We start from the raw sequence: 19,786 nt of genomic DNA on the forward strand, positions 1-19,786 counted from the left end.
TCGATCAGTAAATATGGCAAATAGGGCAGGGACCTCTGATGCTTGTTAGACCGAGCTACCTCGTTTGGACCTCTCGCCCGAGTCTATACCCTATGTTGTGGTTCTAGCCGGGGTCCCTAACTTGCGCCGGGGAAAAACGGAGGCCTACAGTGAGCTTAAGAACAAATGTATTCACTGGTTAAATTATAATAGGCCTCTCCCTAACCAGGGATCTAGTGAAATTCTTTTTGCTAGACGTGTAGACAGGGTGGGGTCCCGGGCTAAAAATATACAGGGTGATTGCGTTGTTATCAATTTTAGGAATAGTTGGGCTGTCAAGCATATCTGCAATTGGGAGACAGGCAGCCAAGAAACGCAAATAAAATCTCTTCCCCTAACCTATTTCTACCTGGTTGCTTCTAGTAACAGTTACCCCGAATCTAATAAGAGAAGGCCGGTCTGGGGGGGATAAGGAAAATCAGGGTGGCCCTTTCTTACCGGGCAATGCCAATTGGAAGGGGCTGCAAAATTGTTCCTAGGCACTTGAAATGTTTCATCACAATAACAGATATAGTGTCCTGGATCTAGTAGATTGACGGTTGAGGTGTAGATTGCCCCCATCCACCAAAGCTGACAACAAGAGCCTTCTAGAGGTTAAGGCTAGCTTTGCTGAGATGAAGTGTAATATCCTCCAGTATGGTTCTTCGTGGGGACAGGGTGCACTTGCGGTAATAAGTGGTACCAACAGGGGGAGCTCCTCAAGCAGTTGTGGTGGGCTTCCAACCAAACTAATAAAGGGGCTGGGAGGGAACCCTGGGATGCAGGGGTCTGGAGACAGAGCACTTTGGAACAGTGGGGTCAGTTGTGAGACGGGGGAGGGACTTATATACAAAAGGCTGACCCACTATCAGGGCTAATAAGCTATGGTATTAATAAGAGGACTACGGTTGGGGAGGCAAATGGCAACATTAACATTCTTTCATGGAACGTGGCAGGGATAAAAAACAAACTAATATGCCCAGACTGGGGGCTGTTCATAGACAAATAGGATATTTGTCTCATGCAGGAGACGTGGGCCTTGGATAACAATCAGCGGAGTGGCTTTGCTACTTTTAATATACACAACGAAGGGGAGGGGTAGATCATCGGGTGCGTTAAGTATATGGGAGTCAAAGCGGAACAGCTGCCAACAAACTCACTTGAAATACAATGGGTTCCACTTACCCTTCCAGCAAAAAAACACATAGCCCTAATCAACATCTACTCCAGGCAAACCCAGAGTGGGCAAGAGTCTACTGTTATTGAACAACTGAGAGAATATATATTGACTCTTGATCCAGAGAATATTGTAATATTAGGGGGCGATTTCAACTACCAGTTCGAACCCCTTAGTAATATGGGTTTAGATGATCCAGATGCTGAGAACCAGTACTGGAACATTCCGGAACCCCTGATCCCATCAGTTAAAGCATGGACGCCGTTGGTTCTACAAATTATTTCATTCACTCTCTCCCTATCCCTGAGGTCCCGCAATTGGAGATTTAAATCGGAAAGACGTGGCCTATTGACATTCAATAGAGAAGGGCAAACATCAATCATAGATTACATCATGATTGAATCTAGATCCTGGGATAGGGTTTTGGATTTTTGGATCCAACGGCGGAACAACAGCGACCATAATGCTCTGGTAATGACACTAAAACCAGGGAACTGGGGTCTGTTAAATCACCAAATAGAGCCCAACCCAGCTCAACAACCTCTCCTGCTACATAACAACAGACGGAGAGTAAAATGGCCCCATATACTGGGTTTTTCAAAAAAGCTGGCATACATATACCAGCAGGTTGTGCCGCATCTCAGTGAAATGGGTGGGGCTGAAACACTGATTTCCCAAGCTGGGTGGGACACGAGGCCTGTTGAAATTCATAATCAGCTGACCTCTAAAATGCTTGAGGTGTTTTATCCGGAAGGGAGCATTAAAGAAAAATCGGCTCTGACCCACTCATGGTACAATGCCAACTGTCGCAAAAAGAAAAGAGATCTAATTGAAGCTATCAAGACCAAGGATAAGTCAAGGGTTAAGGAACTCCGGATGCAGTATAAGCAGGTGATTGAACGGGAAAGAAAGTCCTGGGAGGTTGATAAGTGGGAAGACCTAAGACTAGCTCTACAGTATAAGGACTTGAAATCCTTCTGGGCAATAGTTAGCAACGGTGGAAGGGAGGATAGAACAGCAGTTACCCCCAACATAGCTTCAGCAGTATGGGAAGCCCACTTCGGAACCCTGTATGCATGCTCGGGCATTGACGGTTCAGCTTCCACAACCCTGTGCCCCCTCCACGAGCATCGACTGGGGGGTGCAGGAGATTTCTATTATCGAAGTGGAATCTGCCATCGCCAAGCTTTTACCTAACAAAGCGCCCAGGCTTGACAAACTGCCAGGGGACTTATTCCACTCAAAACCAAAAATATGGGCCCCCTATCTCGGTGTCCTGTTTAATTCCATCTTAATGGGGATGGATCCGCCAGACACCTGGCTTGGAGCAGAGATAGTTCCCATCCACAAAAAAGGCAGCCCTCTGTTACCCTCAAACTACAGGCCTATCAGCCTGATAGATATAGCCCAGAAGTTGATGGGACCAATAATCCTGGAAAGAATCCAAACCTGGGAAGAAGAAAATGGGATCTTGAGTACCCTCCAGGCCGGATTCAGAACGAGTACGTCAACTATCGACCAGATATTCCGACTTCAGGTCCTCAGTGAGTGCAGAGGGTGGCAGCCTCTTCCCCATTTTCGTGGACTGAGGTCGGCATTTGATCTGGTCCCCAGGGACAAATTGTGGAGAGTTCTCCTGGACCTCGGCATCCCCCCTTACCTGCTTGACGTGTTAAGAAGGCTCCATGTAGAAACCTTTGCCCAGGTGAGATGTGGGAAACATGGAGAATTGTTGGCTCGTTTCCTGGTACAAAAGGGGGTGGGCCAAGGGTGCGTGATGGCTCCCACCCTCTTTAGTTTATACATCAATGGGCTTAAAGATTATCTATTAGGTGTAAAGGACATTGATGCCCCTAGATTAGCCTCAGGTAGTGTACCCGCATTGATGTTCGCGGATGACACCTTATTGCTGTCCAGGACATCAATGGGAATTCAACGTACCCTAGATGTCTTTGCAGATTTCTGTGCGTTAAGAGGCCTCGAGATAAATTTATCTAAAATGAAAGTTATGATTTTTAATACTCCAAGGAAGATGCACCCAAACCCTGTATTGAATGGCATAACCCTAGAGAGAGTAAAGACTTTCGAATATCTTGGTATCACTTTCGAGGAACATCTGGGATAGGACACTCCCAAGGCTGCTTTAAAGCTGACTCAAATGGTGGGTGGGCTATAAAAAATGCACAGAGTATCGGTTTAAAACCTGCCGCTCCAGTAATAGAAATTTACAAAGTACAAGCGAGAGCGGCTTCTATTTATGGGGCGGAACTATGGGGGCACTATAGGCCTACAAGTCTAGCTAGGGTTGAACACTCATTTATGAGGAATCTGTTAGGATTGCCAGTTAGCACCCCGTTAGTGCCTCTTAGGCGGGACCTAGGGTTACTCCCCTTGGAGGAGGTGACATTAAGGCCACTTACTTACTGGAAAAGACTTTGGTCTGTCCCGGAATTGACCTCTTATCGAAATGAGTTCAGGGATGTGTGGGCAGTAATTAGACCGAAGGAAATTCCGTGGCTAATTCACATCAAGGATCTTTGTGGCGGGATTGGCCAACCAGAGCTCTGGGAATCATCTGATATATCATGCCCAGCCCTTTCTAGGGCGGATTTGGTATACCAGTATAGGCACCATAATCTATTGGCTCTCCATGCTAGTTCATCAGTGGGTAGACTGACTTCTCAGTTCCTTCAAATAAAAGAGGACTACAAAAAGGAGGTCTTTCTTGACCTGATATATCCAGCATCGGCAAGTAAGCTGTTCTTGCAATTTAGAATGGGTTGTCTGCTTCTCAGGTCATTTACTAGCAAATGGGACCCGAATAAAAATACTGAGTGCCCAGCGTGCAGACACCACCCAGAAAATGAAATCAATGTTTTCTTTTTCTGTCTTGAATACCAGTCGGTGCGTAATCACTGGGTGAAACCAATCTGTAGGAACCTGGGACACAGAGAATGTGAAAAAGCTTTTAGAGTACTAAAATATGACACTCAACCTCCTATCATCTTCGCCGTCTCCCGCTTCCTAAACGGAATGTGGTTAAAACGCAGAACTTTTTTAATGATATAAACTGTGATCCACATATTTTATGAATTTAAATGCACTCTTCTGATAACTATTGTGAATGATTTAATCTGAATTTTAGTAGCGCTGGTTTTATATGTGTAAATAGGTGTGTATATATATATATATATATATATATGACTATGTTAGTGAGTGATATGTTATTTATTACTGGAATGTACTGCTTTATGTATTTTATCTTGTACTTTTATGGTCCTTTGTGACTGAAATAAAGTTATCGAAGAAGATAAAGGAGAAGGATCAACATGTTCATACTGTAAAACTCCTGCTTCTGCAAAGAAGGATCAAAAATAAACTTGACATTAGCCGATGTCAAAGAAGTAGCCCAATGTATCCAACGTGGATGCAAGGCTTTAGAATTCAGGACACTAGCCTTCGTAACTGTTTCTACAGCAGGTACCGGCTAAACCTTGGAAACGTGTTTACCTTGAGCCAGAGAGCGTTCTTTAAGAATCGCCATCTGGACAGCTGTCAAAACATTTTTTGAAGAAGAGAAATGCATCTCAGCAGGAGTATACAAATGCGATTTATAAGCAAAGGGGACAGTGTCCCCCTCATTGAACGTCAAGTAAATGAAACCCAATATGTCGGGTACAATCCTTATGACCAAATTTGTAGAATTGTTATGTGGTAACAAGAAGTTGGTCGCAAGAAAATCAGACTGCAGAGACTGAAGAATTCCTTATGTTCCCAACCAGTCTGATTGGGATATAATGACGGGGCTAAGGATAAAGTCCACTTGGAGGAATAAGCCATTTTGTCATCATCAGGGTCATATTGTAAAAAACTTGCTAGAATAACATCTTCCCCTCTAGAGGAAGCTAGGACAAAGAAGTGAGGTTTACCCGAAATACTGCTTTAATTGTTCATTTAATATCACCTTCAAGTTGGAGGGTTCTTCATGAAGTCTATCTGGAGGAGCAACTCGAGTAATAGCTGTTTCTACTGGAATAAAAGTGTTAGTTACTTTCGCCTCCAGACACTGGTGGATTGTCTGCCTCACTATCGTAACCTCTACTGCGCTATCTAGTAGGGTTACCGCCCAATTCTTGTCAAGGAGCAGGGTTCTCACCATCTGAGGCATAATTTGCAGTCAAAGTGGTAACTTTTTTCTTCTGAAATGGGGCATGATACTGAAGTGGTTCCCGCTGCTTGACTTTTACATCAAACTGGTGCTGCGGGTACCATCTAGCTTGTGCAGACTCACCTTCTCCTCAATCCTCTCATTCTCCCCCACTGAACTGTTGATCCGATGAATCCTGAAAGAAACGTGGAGAGCAAGGATCAGGAACCTGAAACCTCTCAGGTGTCTTACTTTTAGAGTGGTCATGCAAATCATATTTACCCTCAGAAGCAGAAAGTGGAGGCCAACCCGCACGAGACCAGGCTTCTGATGCTGCTGCGCTGATTTTTATTCTGAGCCTTTTTAGGAAAGACTGGCTGCCCGTCTTTTTCAGGGGGAATCTTTTTCTGTATCTAAGTAAAAAGTCTTACTCACAAACTATTGTGTCCCAAGGAGGTATACACCTCCGCAATAATAATTGGCAACTGGTGCTGCGGGTCTACGTCCGCCACAGCCGATAGGCATTGGTGCACTTGTAAACAAACTGCCTCACCTTCAATGTTGGCCAGAATAATATTAGCGACAATAGGGAACATTCTCACTAATTTCATCCCCAATTCCAGGGCGGGACCAGCTCCGTGTTCCTCCTGTACCTTCTTTAGGACTCTCGGTAGAACGCTCATGGAGGGGGTGCCAGAGCACAGTATATACACTGAAGCAAACACCGTACCCCAGGTGGTGCAGTCAGCTAAAGTGGGAATAGTGCAACTCAGTAAACTAAATGTAAGGATCCTTTGTTTCTCAACAGTAGAAGTATGTGGTGAAACAGCCTCGAGTTGCTCACATTTTTCTCCAAGCCAATATGGTAAATCATCTCTATTCTGAGGACGTTTGCTGATCATTGAATTAACAATGACATGGCTTATGACAAGGTCACTGCCATGTCCAGGCGGAAGAGGTGCAGCTCCAACCAGAGCCACTTGAATCGCATGCAACATAAACTGGATCACATTTCTGTCTATATGAATCAGGGTTGTATGTAGATGACATAGCTCTGCTTATGTAACATTTAGATAATATGGATGCGGTGTAAAACCCGACAACACGGGACGAGTGCCCCCATCAACTGATAAGGGGCCTAAACGGACCACAGAAACAGGGTGAGGAAGTCCACCATTAAACCTGATGGTATGCTCCCAGTCTGTAAACGGAACTTCGAGTAATACATAAGGGTGCTGCTGCTACTGTATATTCATGAAACAAATGATCATTCCCATTCACTGCCGGAAATGTAACTCAAGAGTAAAAGACCTCGAAGCAGTGAGTCGCGTCCGCCTCAACAACAAAGACAAAGGACGCCCCACCATTTGGGACTCCACGTTGAGTCAAGAATGCCATAACCACTGCGGAGTTAGTCTCCGGAATAGCGATTGTCATAATAAAAGCAGGAAAGGATAAACCAGTAGAACAGTAGCGCAAAACCGGGTCAGAAAGAGAATCAAAACCTTTTCAATTTCAAGCTTGAAAAACCTATAAAACACAAATATAGGAGACTAATCCCTCACATCATGGATGTCTTCATAAACCGGTGAGAGGGTATCATGCACAAGAAAAATGTAGTACAAAGTACAGCTAGTGAATCAAGAAATACTTTCCAAGTTTATTCTGATTGGTGTATCACTGCAAATTGAATGGAATAGAACTGTGAAAATAGAACAGTGTTTTTTTTTTGCTCTTCAATCTTCAGCGGCACTGGCTCAATGAAGAGCTTATCACCTGTTTTAGGCATTTGCAATGTCCTGTCACGTGGCCCATAGGGACATTGTAGTTTTTCACTAAGTTAGCATGAGCATGTTGCAGTTTGTCAGCTGCTTTGTGCATCTTACATCACGCCTTTATTTTTGCAATCATTTCAATGACTGCTTTTACATGAGAACTCATTGTGGTGTTCATTCTCTGCTCGCTCCTCAGATTTTAACTGAACATTATATGCAAGGTCGAACAACAATGCCCCTTGTTATTTTGCACAGGTAAACAGGTAAAAAGCTCTTCATTGAGCCAGTGCCGCTGAAGATTGAAGAGCAAAAAAAAAACACTGTTCTATTTTAACAGTTCTATTCCATTCAATTTGCAGTGATACACCAATCAGAATAATCTTGGAAAGTATTTCTTGATTCACTAGCTGTACTTTGTACTACATTTTTCTCCCGACTTTGAAGTCACTGCTCATGCAAGTAGAGCTTTTAGGAATAGATGAGGAAGGGGCTAGGGGAATGGATGGGAAAAGAGTCAGATTCATTACTCTAAGGGATGGAATAAAGAAGAAGTAGGAGGGGTTAGGGAGGGTTTAAGGGAGGATTGTCTCCCGTCCACAAAAGGGTAAGACAATTACTTTACACAGAGACTGGAACATAACCTACACATTTGTAGTAAGTTTACACTCAGAGTTTGTGAATACTCAAGAGTATAACTTACCTTTGTGAAACATGCAATTAGCAGGCAGGCCCTAATTGTTCACGTCTTTATAGACATAGTTCAATCTATTAAATATATTTCAAGGACATCCCATAATCCTATACAACTAGACAATTGGTAACTGTTGTTTACAAGTAATAGTGCTTTACCAGATCAGTCACGTATTGCAACTGGTAATCAGCAGGTATTATCTCTGTATGGGGAATGTTACGGGTCAAAATGCACATTGTGGTATTCTAATTTACCAGACATTATGGCATTGGGTACGATGAGACACATTATTAATTTGACAGTTTAATCAAAGGCTTGATTCACAAAGCCAACTGGGTAAATTTACTTACGTATGCCTAAGCCATTGTTGAGCTACATTTATGATTTATGTTTTAATTCTTTAAAAAAATCCTGTAGTGTTGGTGTAAACACAATTAATGGTTATGGGGATACATATTTCTACATATGGAAATATAGAAGGTGTATTGGTCTCTCTGCAGAAATGTGACACCACAGTACACTTGATAAATTAGTGTTCGTTCCTCATGCCCACATAAAACACATTTACCCCTCCCCTCAAAATGGCCATTGTTGATAATTTTGCAGAGTGTCAAACTACCCACAAAGGTTTGGCAAATACACACAAACTTTAACGTGTGCATGTTTTCACCTATTTTCACTGGGTAATTCACCCCTTGATTGCTCCTAAATGCAATATTGTATGAACAATTAGAATAAAGATAGATTTTTGCACCTGTAATGCACATTGCCTCAGGCAAAATCCCGTTATTCCTGATTCATGGGATTAGAAAAAGAGATTTTGCTCTCTCAAATGCAATTAAGAGATCCTACTGTACAAAAAAGACCAGGAGCTCTGGTCCGAACAGTGGTGACCCGACCATCTTAAACCCGCCCAAGAAGGCTGTAAAGAACTTGGGTGTCTGGCTCGATAATGGACTGACATTTGAGAAACAGACAAGAGCTGTTGCCGCTGTTTGCTTTGGGCTCTTGAGAGGATTGAGGCCCTTGCTTGGCTTTTTTCCCTCCCAGAGTGTGCCAAACCATCGTGCAGGCCTACATTCTTGCTAGGCTTGATTACGGTAAGCAGCAGCACGCATGTTGGTGGGTCTACTAAGATCTTAGTCGGTGGCACATGTGCTCCCTAAGATGCACTAGCTGCCCATTGAAGAACGTATTCAGTTCAAGGCGCTGTGCATTTCTTATAAAATCCTGATGCACCAAGCCCCTATTGGGCTATCTGGCTTACTGAAGCACTATATGCCCAGGCGTGCTCTGAGATCTGTCAATCATGGGCTTGTCTGTGTCCCTCGAGTCAGGAGAGCGTGGGCTGGGGGCCGTTCATGTGGCCTTTTGGCAGCCAAACTTCGGAACTCTCTCCCAGGGCACATTCGAGACATCCCTAATCTTTTTTTTTTTTTTTTTTTTTTTTTTTTTGAAAACCTTTATTAAGCTCTTTGCACAGTACAAATACGGGCCCACAACCATCCGGCCGGCCACAACACTTCTGAAGCTTGTTAGCAAAGGATACGCCCACTCGGTAGCACGGCAGCACAGAAAAGCATACGACCCTTGTTACAATAAATCTACGTGCTCCGAGTGGCAGGAGACAGTGAGGTTAATTTTAAATTTTGTATGTAAGGAGATACAGAAGCTAATACGGATCAGTGCACAGTACAGACAATCGTATGATGAATGGGTAACGGCTAGCAGGAGAGACTACTAACAGTAAACACATCTAAAATGGCGGCACGATACTGTAACATCAGGATAGAGATACGCCGCGAGATGTGCCACCCAACCACTACCCATCTAACACCAGTCCCCACCACTGACCCTAAAAAGACGATCCCTAATCTTTTGACGTTTCGTAAGTCTCTAAAAACGTGTCTGTTTCCCACTATCTGATGTTTAGACGCTTGTGGGTCTCTCTGTTCCTTCCTTGGTTTCTGGTTGCGCTGGGACGCCTCGTTTCTGAGGCAGCCATGCGCATTACAAATCTTTAATAAATAAATATAAATAAATATAAATAAAATAAATAAATTATTTTCACACATAAGTTGCATTTAGATACACAAACAGCTTTGGGTCTGTAGAAAAGTGGTTATTTCATCAGCAGGGACGAAGACTCAGCAAAGATGGAACAATTGTTTATTGAAAGAAGTACACAGGACGACCCCAGCCACAGCTGTGATTGCGAACACCGCTCTCGTCAATACTCTGTGCAGGGAGCTCAACTTCGAACGTTGGCCACTGTGCCATTCTAATCACTGTCACAGTGGGGTGAACCAACAGAACACCAGGAGAGAGGGTGGGTGGCTAGGAACAGGATTCCCCCATGGCAGAGGATACCACAGGGTCCAACAATGATTTGTCTGTGCATTGCTAGAGCGTACTTTTAACAATTTATTAACGTATGAATTGCTATGAGCATGACTTTCTTACATATGCAAATAGGGTTGTAAACAAGACCCCTTCTGAACTGGCATGTGGGTGTTTGTGGCAAACCCTGGTTGGTGATAGGCAAAAGTAGTCGATTGTACTTGACAGGTGAGTTAAGTGAGTCACCTAAGTGACAAATCCTGACTTCTTGCAAGAGAAGACTGAAAGGATTTCCCCCCAAGAGAAAATGTAAATGTTATGAGTCCGTAGTGCGTTTTACAGCACAATCTTAACATTAAGTTGCTTGAAAGTCTTAGGGTCTGAAGTGGCACCCATGAACCAATTCAATACTGTTATGGTCTATGATAAGTAAGCATAACCCTCCACATGAGTTTCAGAGGCATACTTAGGAGGGCCTTGCTTCATGCTTGCACCGCGCATCGTGGTACATGCACAAGTCAAAGCTCCAAGCTATATTTATGATGCCATGCATAGCCACTTTACTTGTCTTTGATTGGCTTCATAAGTATGAAGTAATGCAGTGCAGCACAAATTGCTGTGCTGCATTACTATGCACAAGGGAGGCATTCCCCAAAGCATTGCAGCTGGTGTTAACACGCAAATCCCATGATTTTTGTTGCATTGCTGGCTTGGCCAAACCTGGTAAACCTGGGAATGGGGTAAAAAGATACATCTTGCTAGGTGAGGCTTAACAAGGAGAAATATTTGTATTTCTCCCTGTTTTTCCTCTTTTTATGTGTGCTGCATTTTGCACACATAGAAAGAGGGAACTACCTCTATGGGTTGCTCATGTGCAGGTAAGTGCCCCTTCCTACACAGAAACAATCCTGCCTACAACACAGACACCGTTGCACCATGGTGCAGGGGTGCCTGCATTGGCGCTAGGCTGCTAAATGGCACCAGTGCAGTGGGAAAGGACAAAAGCACACTGTATTTCCTTCTTGCCGTAGACATGGTTTTGGGTAGCAGGTAAGGCATACTGTAGTGATCACTAAGGGGCTGGGCTCCCAGGGAGTGGACTATTAAGGAGTGCAGTGGAGCTCCATATTCTTTCCCTGGGAACTTGACAATACCTATTCTTTTTGCCATTCTTTGGTGTTTATCCTCAGGGTATGAAGGTCCTCAGGAAGATTAGAAATTAGGATGAGAAGGCATACATGCCCCTATAGCAATCTTCTCACCAAGGGCTTTGCCCTAACTGGGGAATTCATGGAATGTTGAGAGGAGGACACTATTTGTGTCCCACTCGCATTCGGAACCACAGTTCTTTTCCTATTTTCTTTGGCCCAGTTTGGATGATTTAGGTGAAGTTGAGCTAGTTTTGTTCATGGTATTTGCCTCTAGCCACTGGGAGAGTCAATTTTTGACCTCCTAGCTACTAATATTCCCTATAGATTCTAGGACCTGTTTTTCTTCTTTGCCCCATCTTCTTTGTCTAGTGTTTGATCTTCTCTGCCTGGGGTTGCCTGTAATAGGAGCGGGATCCATTTCCTCTTGGGTCCCCAGCACGTCCATCGTTATACATTCTTTTATAGCATATGAGGCCCCTGGGGCCACTGGCCCCTGAGAGATACATTTACAGAGTTCCATCCAGTCAAAGTTTGGGATCCACCAGTACCCCAAAGAGGTGTCTGATATTTTTCATATTCCTGCTCAATCCAATTTCTGTCTCTCTCTTTCTTTTTCTCTCTCTGTCGCTTGTTCAATTCCTCCTTATTAAGTGGCAGTGAAATGTCCTTAAAGTAGGCTCATCACCCAATTTTATGATGATGAATCATCATGTCACACAGTCCCATCCTTCCTTCACAGCATTTGTGGGCATTCCAAGATGGTGACTTGAAGTGGTCTGTTAAAAGACCTCACTGACAGTCTTAAACCATGCTAGCAACTACCAGAGCTGGCTGGTGCCTTCCCTTCACAAATTCATAGGGGAGCCTCACCTGCAATTGGCTTCAGAGGCCTGGCCATCTCCCCTTTCTTCTCCTTGGGAGGAGTCGTCCTAGGCCTGGTGTAATGCAAAAAAATTACTGCATGCAGATTCCGTATCCACCCTGTGCTGTCCTAGAAACAGGCCTAATCACTGGCCTATTGTGTGGGGAGCCAGGTGAGTAGGAGGAAAAAGCCAATATTCTTTTTAGGAGCTGAGTCCCAGAAATATGATAATTCTTGAAGTGGTAGAAAGAGTACAGATATGACAAGTGATATTAAATCTGCACTTGGGATGCATGTTTTCCATATGATTGGTGTGTCACCTGATTCTCTAGGCCTAACTATGGTGAAACTGTACTTTCGTGCATAAGGTACAATGCAGTTAGCACACACCCTTTTCAGTTAAACACCTCCGACTTACACTATGAATGGCCACTCACAGTTTTAGGCTCATAAAAGGTCTGCACCAATCTATGAAGAGTCCCTTCAGCATACGGTTACCTGTGTGTAGATGCTGCACTAAGCTTAATGGTAGCCGCACTCACTCAGTACTCATACATGTGCCGATGGCTATGCACACATATTTATCTGCAGCCAACCTAGAGCCACTTGATCCAGTTGTGCAGCTTGTTTGGAATGTAAACACTGACTGCTGGCACACCCAATTCATGTTAATGGAGTTTAGAGTCAGTGAGAGAGACTATGTTAGTATGATTCACTCACAGTACAGGTAAAAAACCAGGTAGTCCAACAGCACAAAAACTCATGAAGGTTGGATGAGTCAGAATCCATTTCCCTAAAGTGTTCTTTTGCTGTGTATGATACTCCATGCTGTTAAACATATTAAGTGTGATGCATGGCATGTCATTGGTTTTGGAGCTCTGCTGTACAGCATTCTACTAGAAAGATAAATGCTGCTGTTTAATGCTAACCATCCCCAACATCACTCTTACCTACACAAACTATGTTTCTCTGGTGGGTCAAGTGCAGACTTCTGACACATTGCACATGCACAGTTTTCTCCATCATTCACAGGGTCTCGGGTTCTGTTTGTGGTTTTATACTACATGTGAAAGCATTTGGCATGCAATAATTGGCCAAAATCAAAAATATATGTTTGAAATATACAATGAAGAATGTGGATCCTTTAAACTAACGTGAATAAATGTTTTTGTTCTTTAATAAAGATATTTTTGAAGCTGAACCAACTCACTTGGCCCAAGGAGTGTCTATTAAGAACTTAGTGAAGATTTACAAGACTGGTAAAAAATTGGCAGTGGATGGGCTCAGTCTAAACTTCTATGAAGGGCAGATAACATCATTCCTTGGACATAATGGAGCAGGGAAAACTACTACTATGTAAGACATTTACCATTGTTTTGAAATAAGTAACATCATTATCAAATAAAATGTCATACTGAATGTTTGCCAATACTTAAATTGATTTTACGACATAAATGATACTTTTTTCTTCAATTCTCCTTAATAAGGGTGGCCAATTTTCTATTATCTCCTTGCAAGTGCAGAGACACCAGAAGCCATCTGTTGGGTGGAGGGGGGCGGATGGACTAAAAGCATAGAGCACATTTTTGTGGTTTTATACCATACCCTTCTCCTGTAAATCAAATATTCATAAAAGATCTAATTCATTTGGCTATTGAGTGTCTTGAGTTGATTGCTATGTCATACTGTATTTGACTTCCAGCCTCTTCGCCACTCCATGGATTATACTTTGATTGCTCACTACTCCCACTTTTGAGAGAAAGGTTTATAAAATAAATTGCTCTGTTATCTAAATGGAATGAAGTAGTCTTAAGCCATGAAATAGTAATTGCTAAATATTTTGGGAAGTTGAAAACCAAGCTAAATACATGTAACGAGTGATATTAAAACAACTTATCAGGACAACTAACAAGACATTGGAGAAAGCAGGCAACAGAACAAGATATGGTTAAGAAACCTTATTTCTGCCATGAAACTAGGACATTTTACATCTAATCTCAGCTTTACCTCTTCACAGACATGTGCTGGAAATATATACTATTTTTGAAAACTGGGAAAGGGTCACAATTCAGTAAAAGTTTGCTGAGAAGGGTAGTCCCTGGATCCTGCCATCAGAGTAACATTTCTGTAGCATGCCAGATACAACTCTTCCCTTCTAAAGTGATGAGTGCAAGGAGAAAGAAGCATCAGATGTCAAACAAATAATGGAATAAAAAATGACTGTTCGGAATAATGAATCACAATATAGCATGAAATGGTATAGCTTTAGCAATGGAATTCAAAAATAGTAGTTTAATAAACAGATTGTTACTAGCATACAGCAGCCAATAGGCTGTGAAAATGCCAGATGGAATAAGGATCTTATGTACATGTACATGTTGTGGCTGAGTGAGATGATTTCAGTCTGCTGGAGGTTTATGAAGGGTAACGCACTTGAGTGGAATCAGTTTGATTTAGATTGGTTTATACTGTGCAGGAAGGAATGGGTATTTAGCTTTAGACCAAATTAGAACGGGAGGTCATCTCCTGTTCTCACAAATTATCCTGTAATTAGAGAAAGACCTCCTGTTTTTGTACACTCTCATCAACACATTTCTATGTGGCATGCTTCATCATCGAGCCCACACCCGGTATAATAGAAGATACCCAGTGGGCTCAATCCCTCAGTTAGTTTAAACTACAACCAGAAAAAGGAAGATACAAAGGCCTCCGGGTGATACCCATAATGCTTCAATTTACTGATAGAGCTCCTTTGGCATATTTTAAACTAGGGCAGGATGTGTATGGATAGCTTAGTGGCATCAACGTCCCCAGGTCAACATGTTTCATCTGGTTTTATTCACCAATCAGGTCATCCAACTTTCATCAGGACTTTTGGGGTCCCAGAATGTTATATGTTATTAAATTTCTGTGGCTTTTTGCTGTGGGCTTACAAAGATATAAACCAACCAAACCTTCCAATCCATCATTCAACATTCAAATACCAGATTGTGGATGCCAATTGATTTTAGGGACCGATAATTCCCTTGCATGTCAGTTATGTAAAAACAGGATATAATAAAGGAGATAATTAATTTTTTTTCACATTCTGATGTTATTCCATGCAGTGTATAGCACGGAATGCACTGCACGTTGTGATTCACATGTTGGAATTGTTATTGCCATGCACTTTTCGCTCTGTGCTTCGTGACATTCATACCAATCAGTGTAGCTATTCAGCATGCAAACACAAAATGGGTATTACTCTTACAATCTATTGGTAGCTGTTAGATCAGGTTTATAAGTATAATGTTTGTCCTGTGTTAACATTGTCTATATTCTGTAAACAAGGACAGTGCCTCTACATTCTTTTGTGATGCGCAAACGGTATATCTTGTGATTCACCTCAAATTCACACCTATAAACAATGTGCACGTACTTAAAGCTCCTCCCCTTTAGCCCCAGGAGTGGTCACAGGCAGGCTAACCTTGGTATCACAATCTAGAGAAGAGAAAATACAATTTTACAGTGTGAATATGTGGACGTGAACAGAAAAAGACAAGTGGGCAAAAAGCATGAGTTGGAAAGTTCTCCTCTTTAGTTCATCAAGGGAAACCTGCATCTAGTTATGCTCCTGCGACTTAGCGTCGTATTTGTGAGTGCAACTAGACGTGAAGACAGGTGAACTATGAGCAAGTAGTGTATATCGAATCAGTGGGATTCATCAATTACCATACCGTCAGGACTTTTGGAAATAATATTTAATAATTTAACAAAGGTTACACTTTAGTATCCAAACATGGGGGCCTATTAGGATGGCGGACGGACCTGCGTCCGTCCGCCACCCCAGAGGAGGAGGGACCGTCCGCAGGGGCAGGGGCAGCGGCTGTCCCTCTGTGCGAATTAGGATGTGACCGCCAACCTGGCGGTCACATCCTGTATTTTTAACATTGCGGTGGGTGCATGCATGTTTACCTTTGCATGCACGAAGCGTCAGGCACAGCGTGGTGCCTGCCGCTTCGTGCACGCAAAGACAGGGGGGTACCATAGGTACCCCCATGTGCACCCCCCATTCCCACTTCACCCCTGGGGGCCCACAACGGACCCCCAAAGAAAACACTGTATGCCTTTCCACGGCGGAAATGCCGCCGTGGAAAGGCATAGGAGCGCCGCCATCCTAATATGGCTGGCGGTGTCTGATAGACACCGCCAGCCATGTTAGAGCTTTTCCACCGCAGTCGGAAGGCTACCGCGGCGGAAAAGCGGCGGACGGATAAAAGATGCCCCAGCCATCCTAATCTGGCGGTGGGTCTTTTCTCAGTCCGCAGCGGTTAATCCGCATTCTCCGGGTCGGCGGTGGCTTCCGCCGGGCCAGAGGATGCGGATTATCCGCTATCATAATCGGCACCATGGTTTGTGCAAAGGATGCATATGAGAAATACGCTTAGAATAAATTTGAAAAGTGTGGAATAAACACCACATTGACACTTGAGTGATACTTATGCAGAACACAGCAGATTGAATATTAATCCAAATGCTAGGATTCATCTTATTGGAGCACAATAAGTAATCTGAGAGCCCTGAATGAGTGCTAGTGAGCACAAAACACATGTTGGCTAAATTGCTCTATAAGTGAATCATCGAAATAATGAAGGAATAAAGAAGGAAACAATACAAGAATCACGTTTGTTTATTTTGTAACTTCTCAGAGATACTATTTATGTTTTACAATTACCGTACTGGTGGGGACCAGTAACTGAGATTGAATCGTCGGGCACTATTCCTATGACCCAAAAGTAGTTAATATATATATATATATATATATGTATATATATATATATATATATATATATATATATATATATATATATATATATATATATATATATATATATATACATATATATATATATATATATATATATATATATATATATATATATACATACATATATATATATACATACATATATATATATTCACTGAAAAAACCATAGGTTTCACACCAGTTATAGTTAGGAATTAGCATTTAAAAAACCTATTAAATTCACTGAAAAAACCATAGGTTTCACACCAGTTATAGTTAGCTGGAAATTTTACTGATATAAAACCATTGAAATTCCCACGTTATAGTTAGATGGACTCACCATAACTTGCGCGCGCAATGCACTGCTGATGACGTCACATATTACATCACTCATGACATGGTCAGTGACATCACTCATGACATCACTGATGACACCATCCAGTGAATGTGTGTCTTTCTGAAAAATAAATATATTTTATATATGTATATGTAAAAGTTGATGGAAGAATAAATGTTTAAATAAGTGTCTAAATGGATGGTTTTTAAAAATTGATTGGTTAACTGGCTTATTAAGACATCATCAGCAGTGCATTGCACGCGCAAGTTATAGTGAGTCTATCTAACTATAACGTGGGAATTTCAATGGTTTTATATCAGTAAAATTTCCAGCTAACTATAACTGGTGTGAAACCTATGGTTTTTTCAGTGAATTTAATAGGTTTTTTATATGCTAATTCCTAACTATAACTGGTGTGAAACCTATGGTTTTTTCAGTGAATTTCATAGGTTTTTTAAATGCTAATTCCTTTGTATATCGAGTTTCTAACCTTTTTTTTTTTTTTACAATTTGCTGTTTTTTTTAAAGTATTCATTTTTTTTATATAATTTTTTTCTTTTGCGCTCTGGGTGCGCGCTCCGGGAAGCTTTCAGCTAAGCTCTCCGGTAAGCTTTTCCGTGAGCTCATCTGAAAGCGCACCCAGAGCGCAACTGTCGTTCGTGAAAAAAAATATGAATGAAAAGTTAATAATAATGCAAAACATTTCGTACCATACAAATAAAATTAGTTTTTTTTAATAAGGAAAATGATTGTGCATTTCTGTAAAAGTTTGATGACGTCACTTCGGCGCGCAACGTAAGTGCCCTCGGAAGCGCCTACGTTTGCGGCGCGTAAACGCACGCAAAAGCGCCTACGATCGCGCCACGTTTGCGCCCCGGAAGCGCCTACGATCGCGCTGCGTAAACGCACCGGAAGTGCTCCGGAGCGCGCAGCGTAAACGCGTCGGGTCATGTGACCCTAAAATAACACTTTTCATTGGTTGCTAACAGTTTTTTTTTACAATGAATGAAATCCCCACCCATTTCCTTCACTTCTTCTTTCACTTTTGTGACTGAAAGACCTGCCTTTTTGCTCTTGCATATTTCTTGGATAATCATGGCTGCCAGACCATCCAGCAGTGAAGATGAGCCTGAATTCATTGAGGAAGAGCCTCCTCAGCCGAAGGTCAAAGAGCATTTCATCTGGAAATTTTTTAAGTTTCCAGCAGACCAGAAAAAGGTGAATGCACCAAAAGTGGAGTGCAGGATCTGCAAACAGGTCCTGTCACGGGGTAACCCCCAAAAAAAGTACTCTTTTGGCAACTTTACCATGATTCGCCATGTGGAGAGGAGGCACCCCCAGAATTTTGCCCGGGAAAGTGTCAGGGCTCTGGCACAAGAGGTTCCCAGAGATGGGGCCTCTACATCAACCGGAGGAGCAACTTCTTCTGGGAGAGAGCAATCGCAGGAGCAGGTGGCACACATACAACCTGCATTTAACCATGGGGTCGTCAAATGCAGATACTGCAATCAACTCCTCATCTATGGGGAGCAAAGTGTCCTGCTCATGGTTCGAGCATTGGAGAACCATCGCTGCCCTTCCCACCCCTAATTTTTTTGTTTTCTTTTTGCTCCTGTTGAGCAGTTTCCATTCCCTGTTTTTGTTCCTGTTCAGTTAAAAGAAGAAAACCAAAAGTTCTGTTCAGAACTACCTCCAATTCTCATCAAAGAGCTATATTCTTAAAAAAATGAAGAGTAAGTGAAATATAGTGCATTGATAATTGAAAGGAGAATGAGTAAGAAAGAACAGAAAGGTATGAGAGGTGAAAGGAAGTGAAGTAGGAGGAATGAAAGAAGGTGAGTGTTAGAAAAGAAAGTTATGACACAGTGAATAAACTGGAGGCCTCATTTCTGAAAAGTGACGCATCGCTACGTGAAAACAGCAATGCGTCACTTTTGTGGACGCACTCCTTATGACATTCCAGATATGTCATATTTAATATATGACTAATCAATTCGCAAGGAGTTACAGATATGTCAGTATTTCTGACGTATCTGTAAACACAAAAGTAACGCATTGCTGGAGTGCGTCACAAAAGTGACGCAACTCCAGTAATGTGTCCTTTCACATGGAAAAAGCACCATGTGAAAGGTTTGCTGTGAAGCAGGCGCAAGATTTTGGCGCAACAGCATCCTAAAAGTGACGCACTGCGTCATTATTACCAAGTTTTTTGCAGGGGAACACCCCCTCTGCATGCATTATACCTGACGCTATTTTTAAAAAGTGACGCATCTAGGTACATGGGTCACTTTTTAAAACTCTGCGCCACATTATATCTGCATCCGGTATAATGTATGCAGAGGGGGCATTCCCCCGCAAAAAGCTTGGTAATAACGACGTACTGAAATCTATGAGATTTCTCTGCGTCACTTTTAGGATGCTGTTGCGTCAAAATCTTGCGCCTGCCTCGCGTCACTTTCATGTTTACAGATATGTCAGAAATACTGACGTATCTGTAACTCC

The 19,786-nt window shown here is 42.4% G+C and overlaps 1 protein-coding gene across 2 annotated transcripts in view; it reads left to right on the forward strand.

Annotated features, from left to right (window-relative positions):
- Positions 1-19,786, forward strand: part of LOC147727632 (phospholipid-transporting ATPase ABCA1-like) — a 2,839,360-nt gene that overhangs the window by 1,400,663 nt on the left and 1,418,911 nt on the right. For both annotated transcript variants that reach the window (XM_086961649.1, XM_086961650.1), the window contains exon 19: positions 13,346-13,517. In XM_086961649.1, coding sequence (XP_086817775.1) covers positions 13,346-13,517 — 172 coding nt within the window. The remainder of the gene's footprint in view (positions 1-13,345; positions 13,518-19,786) is intronic.

This window comes from Lissotriton vulgaris, chromosome 3_1, assembly GCF_964263255.1.
Source record: "Lissotriton vulgaris chromosome 3_1, aLisVul1.2, whole genome shotgun sequence".
NCBI classification, from domain to species: domain Eukaryota; kingdom Metazoa; phylum Chordata; class Amphibia; order Caudata; family Salamandridae; genus Lissotriton; species Lissotriton vulgaris.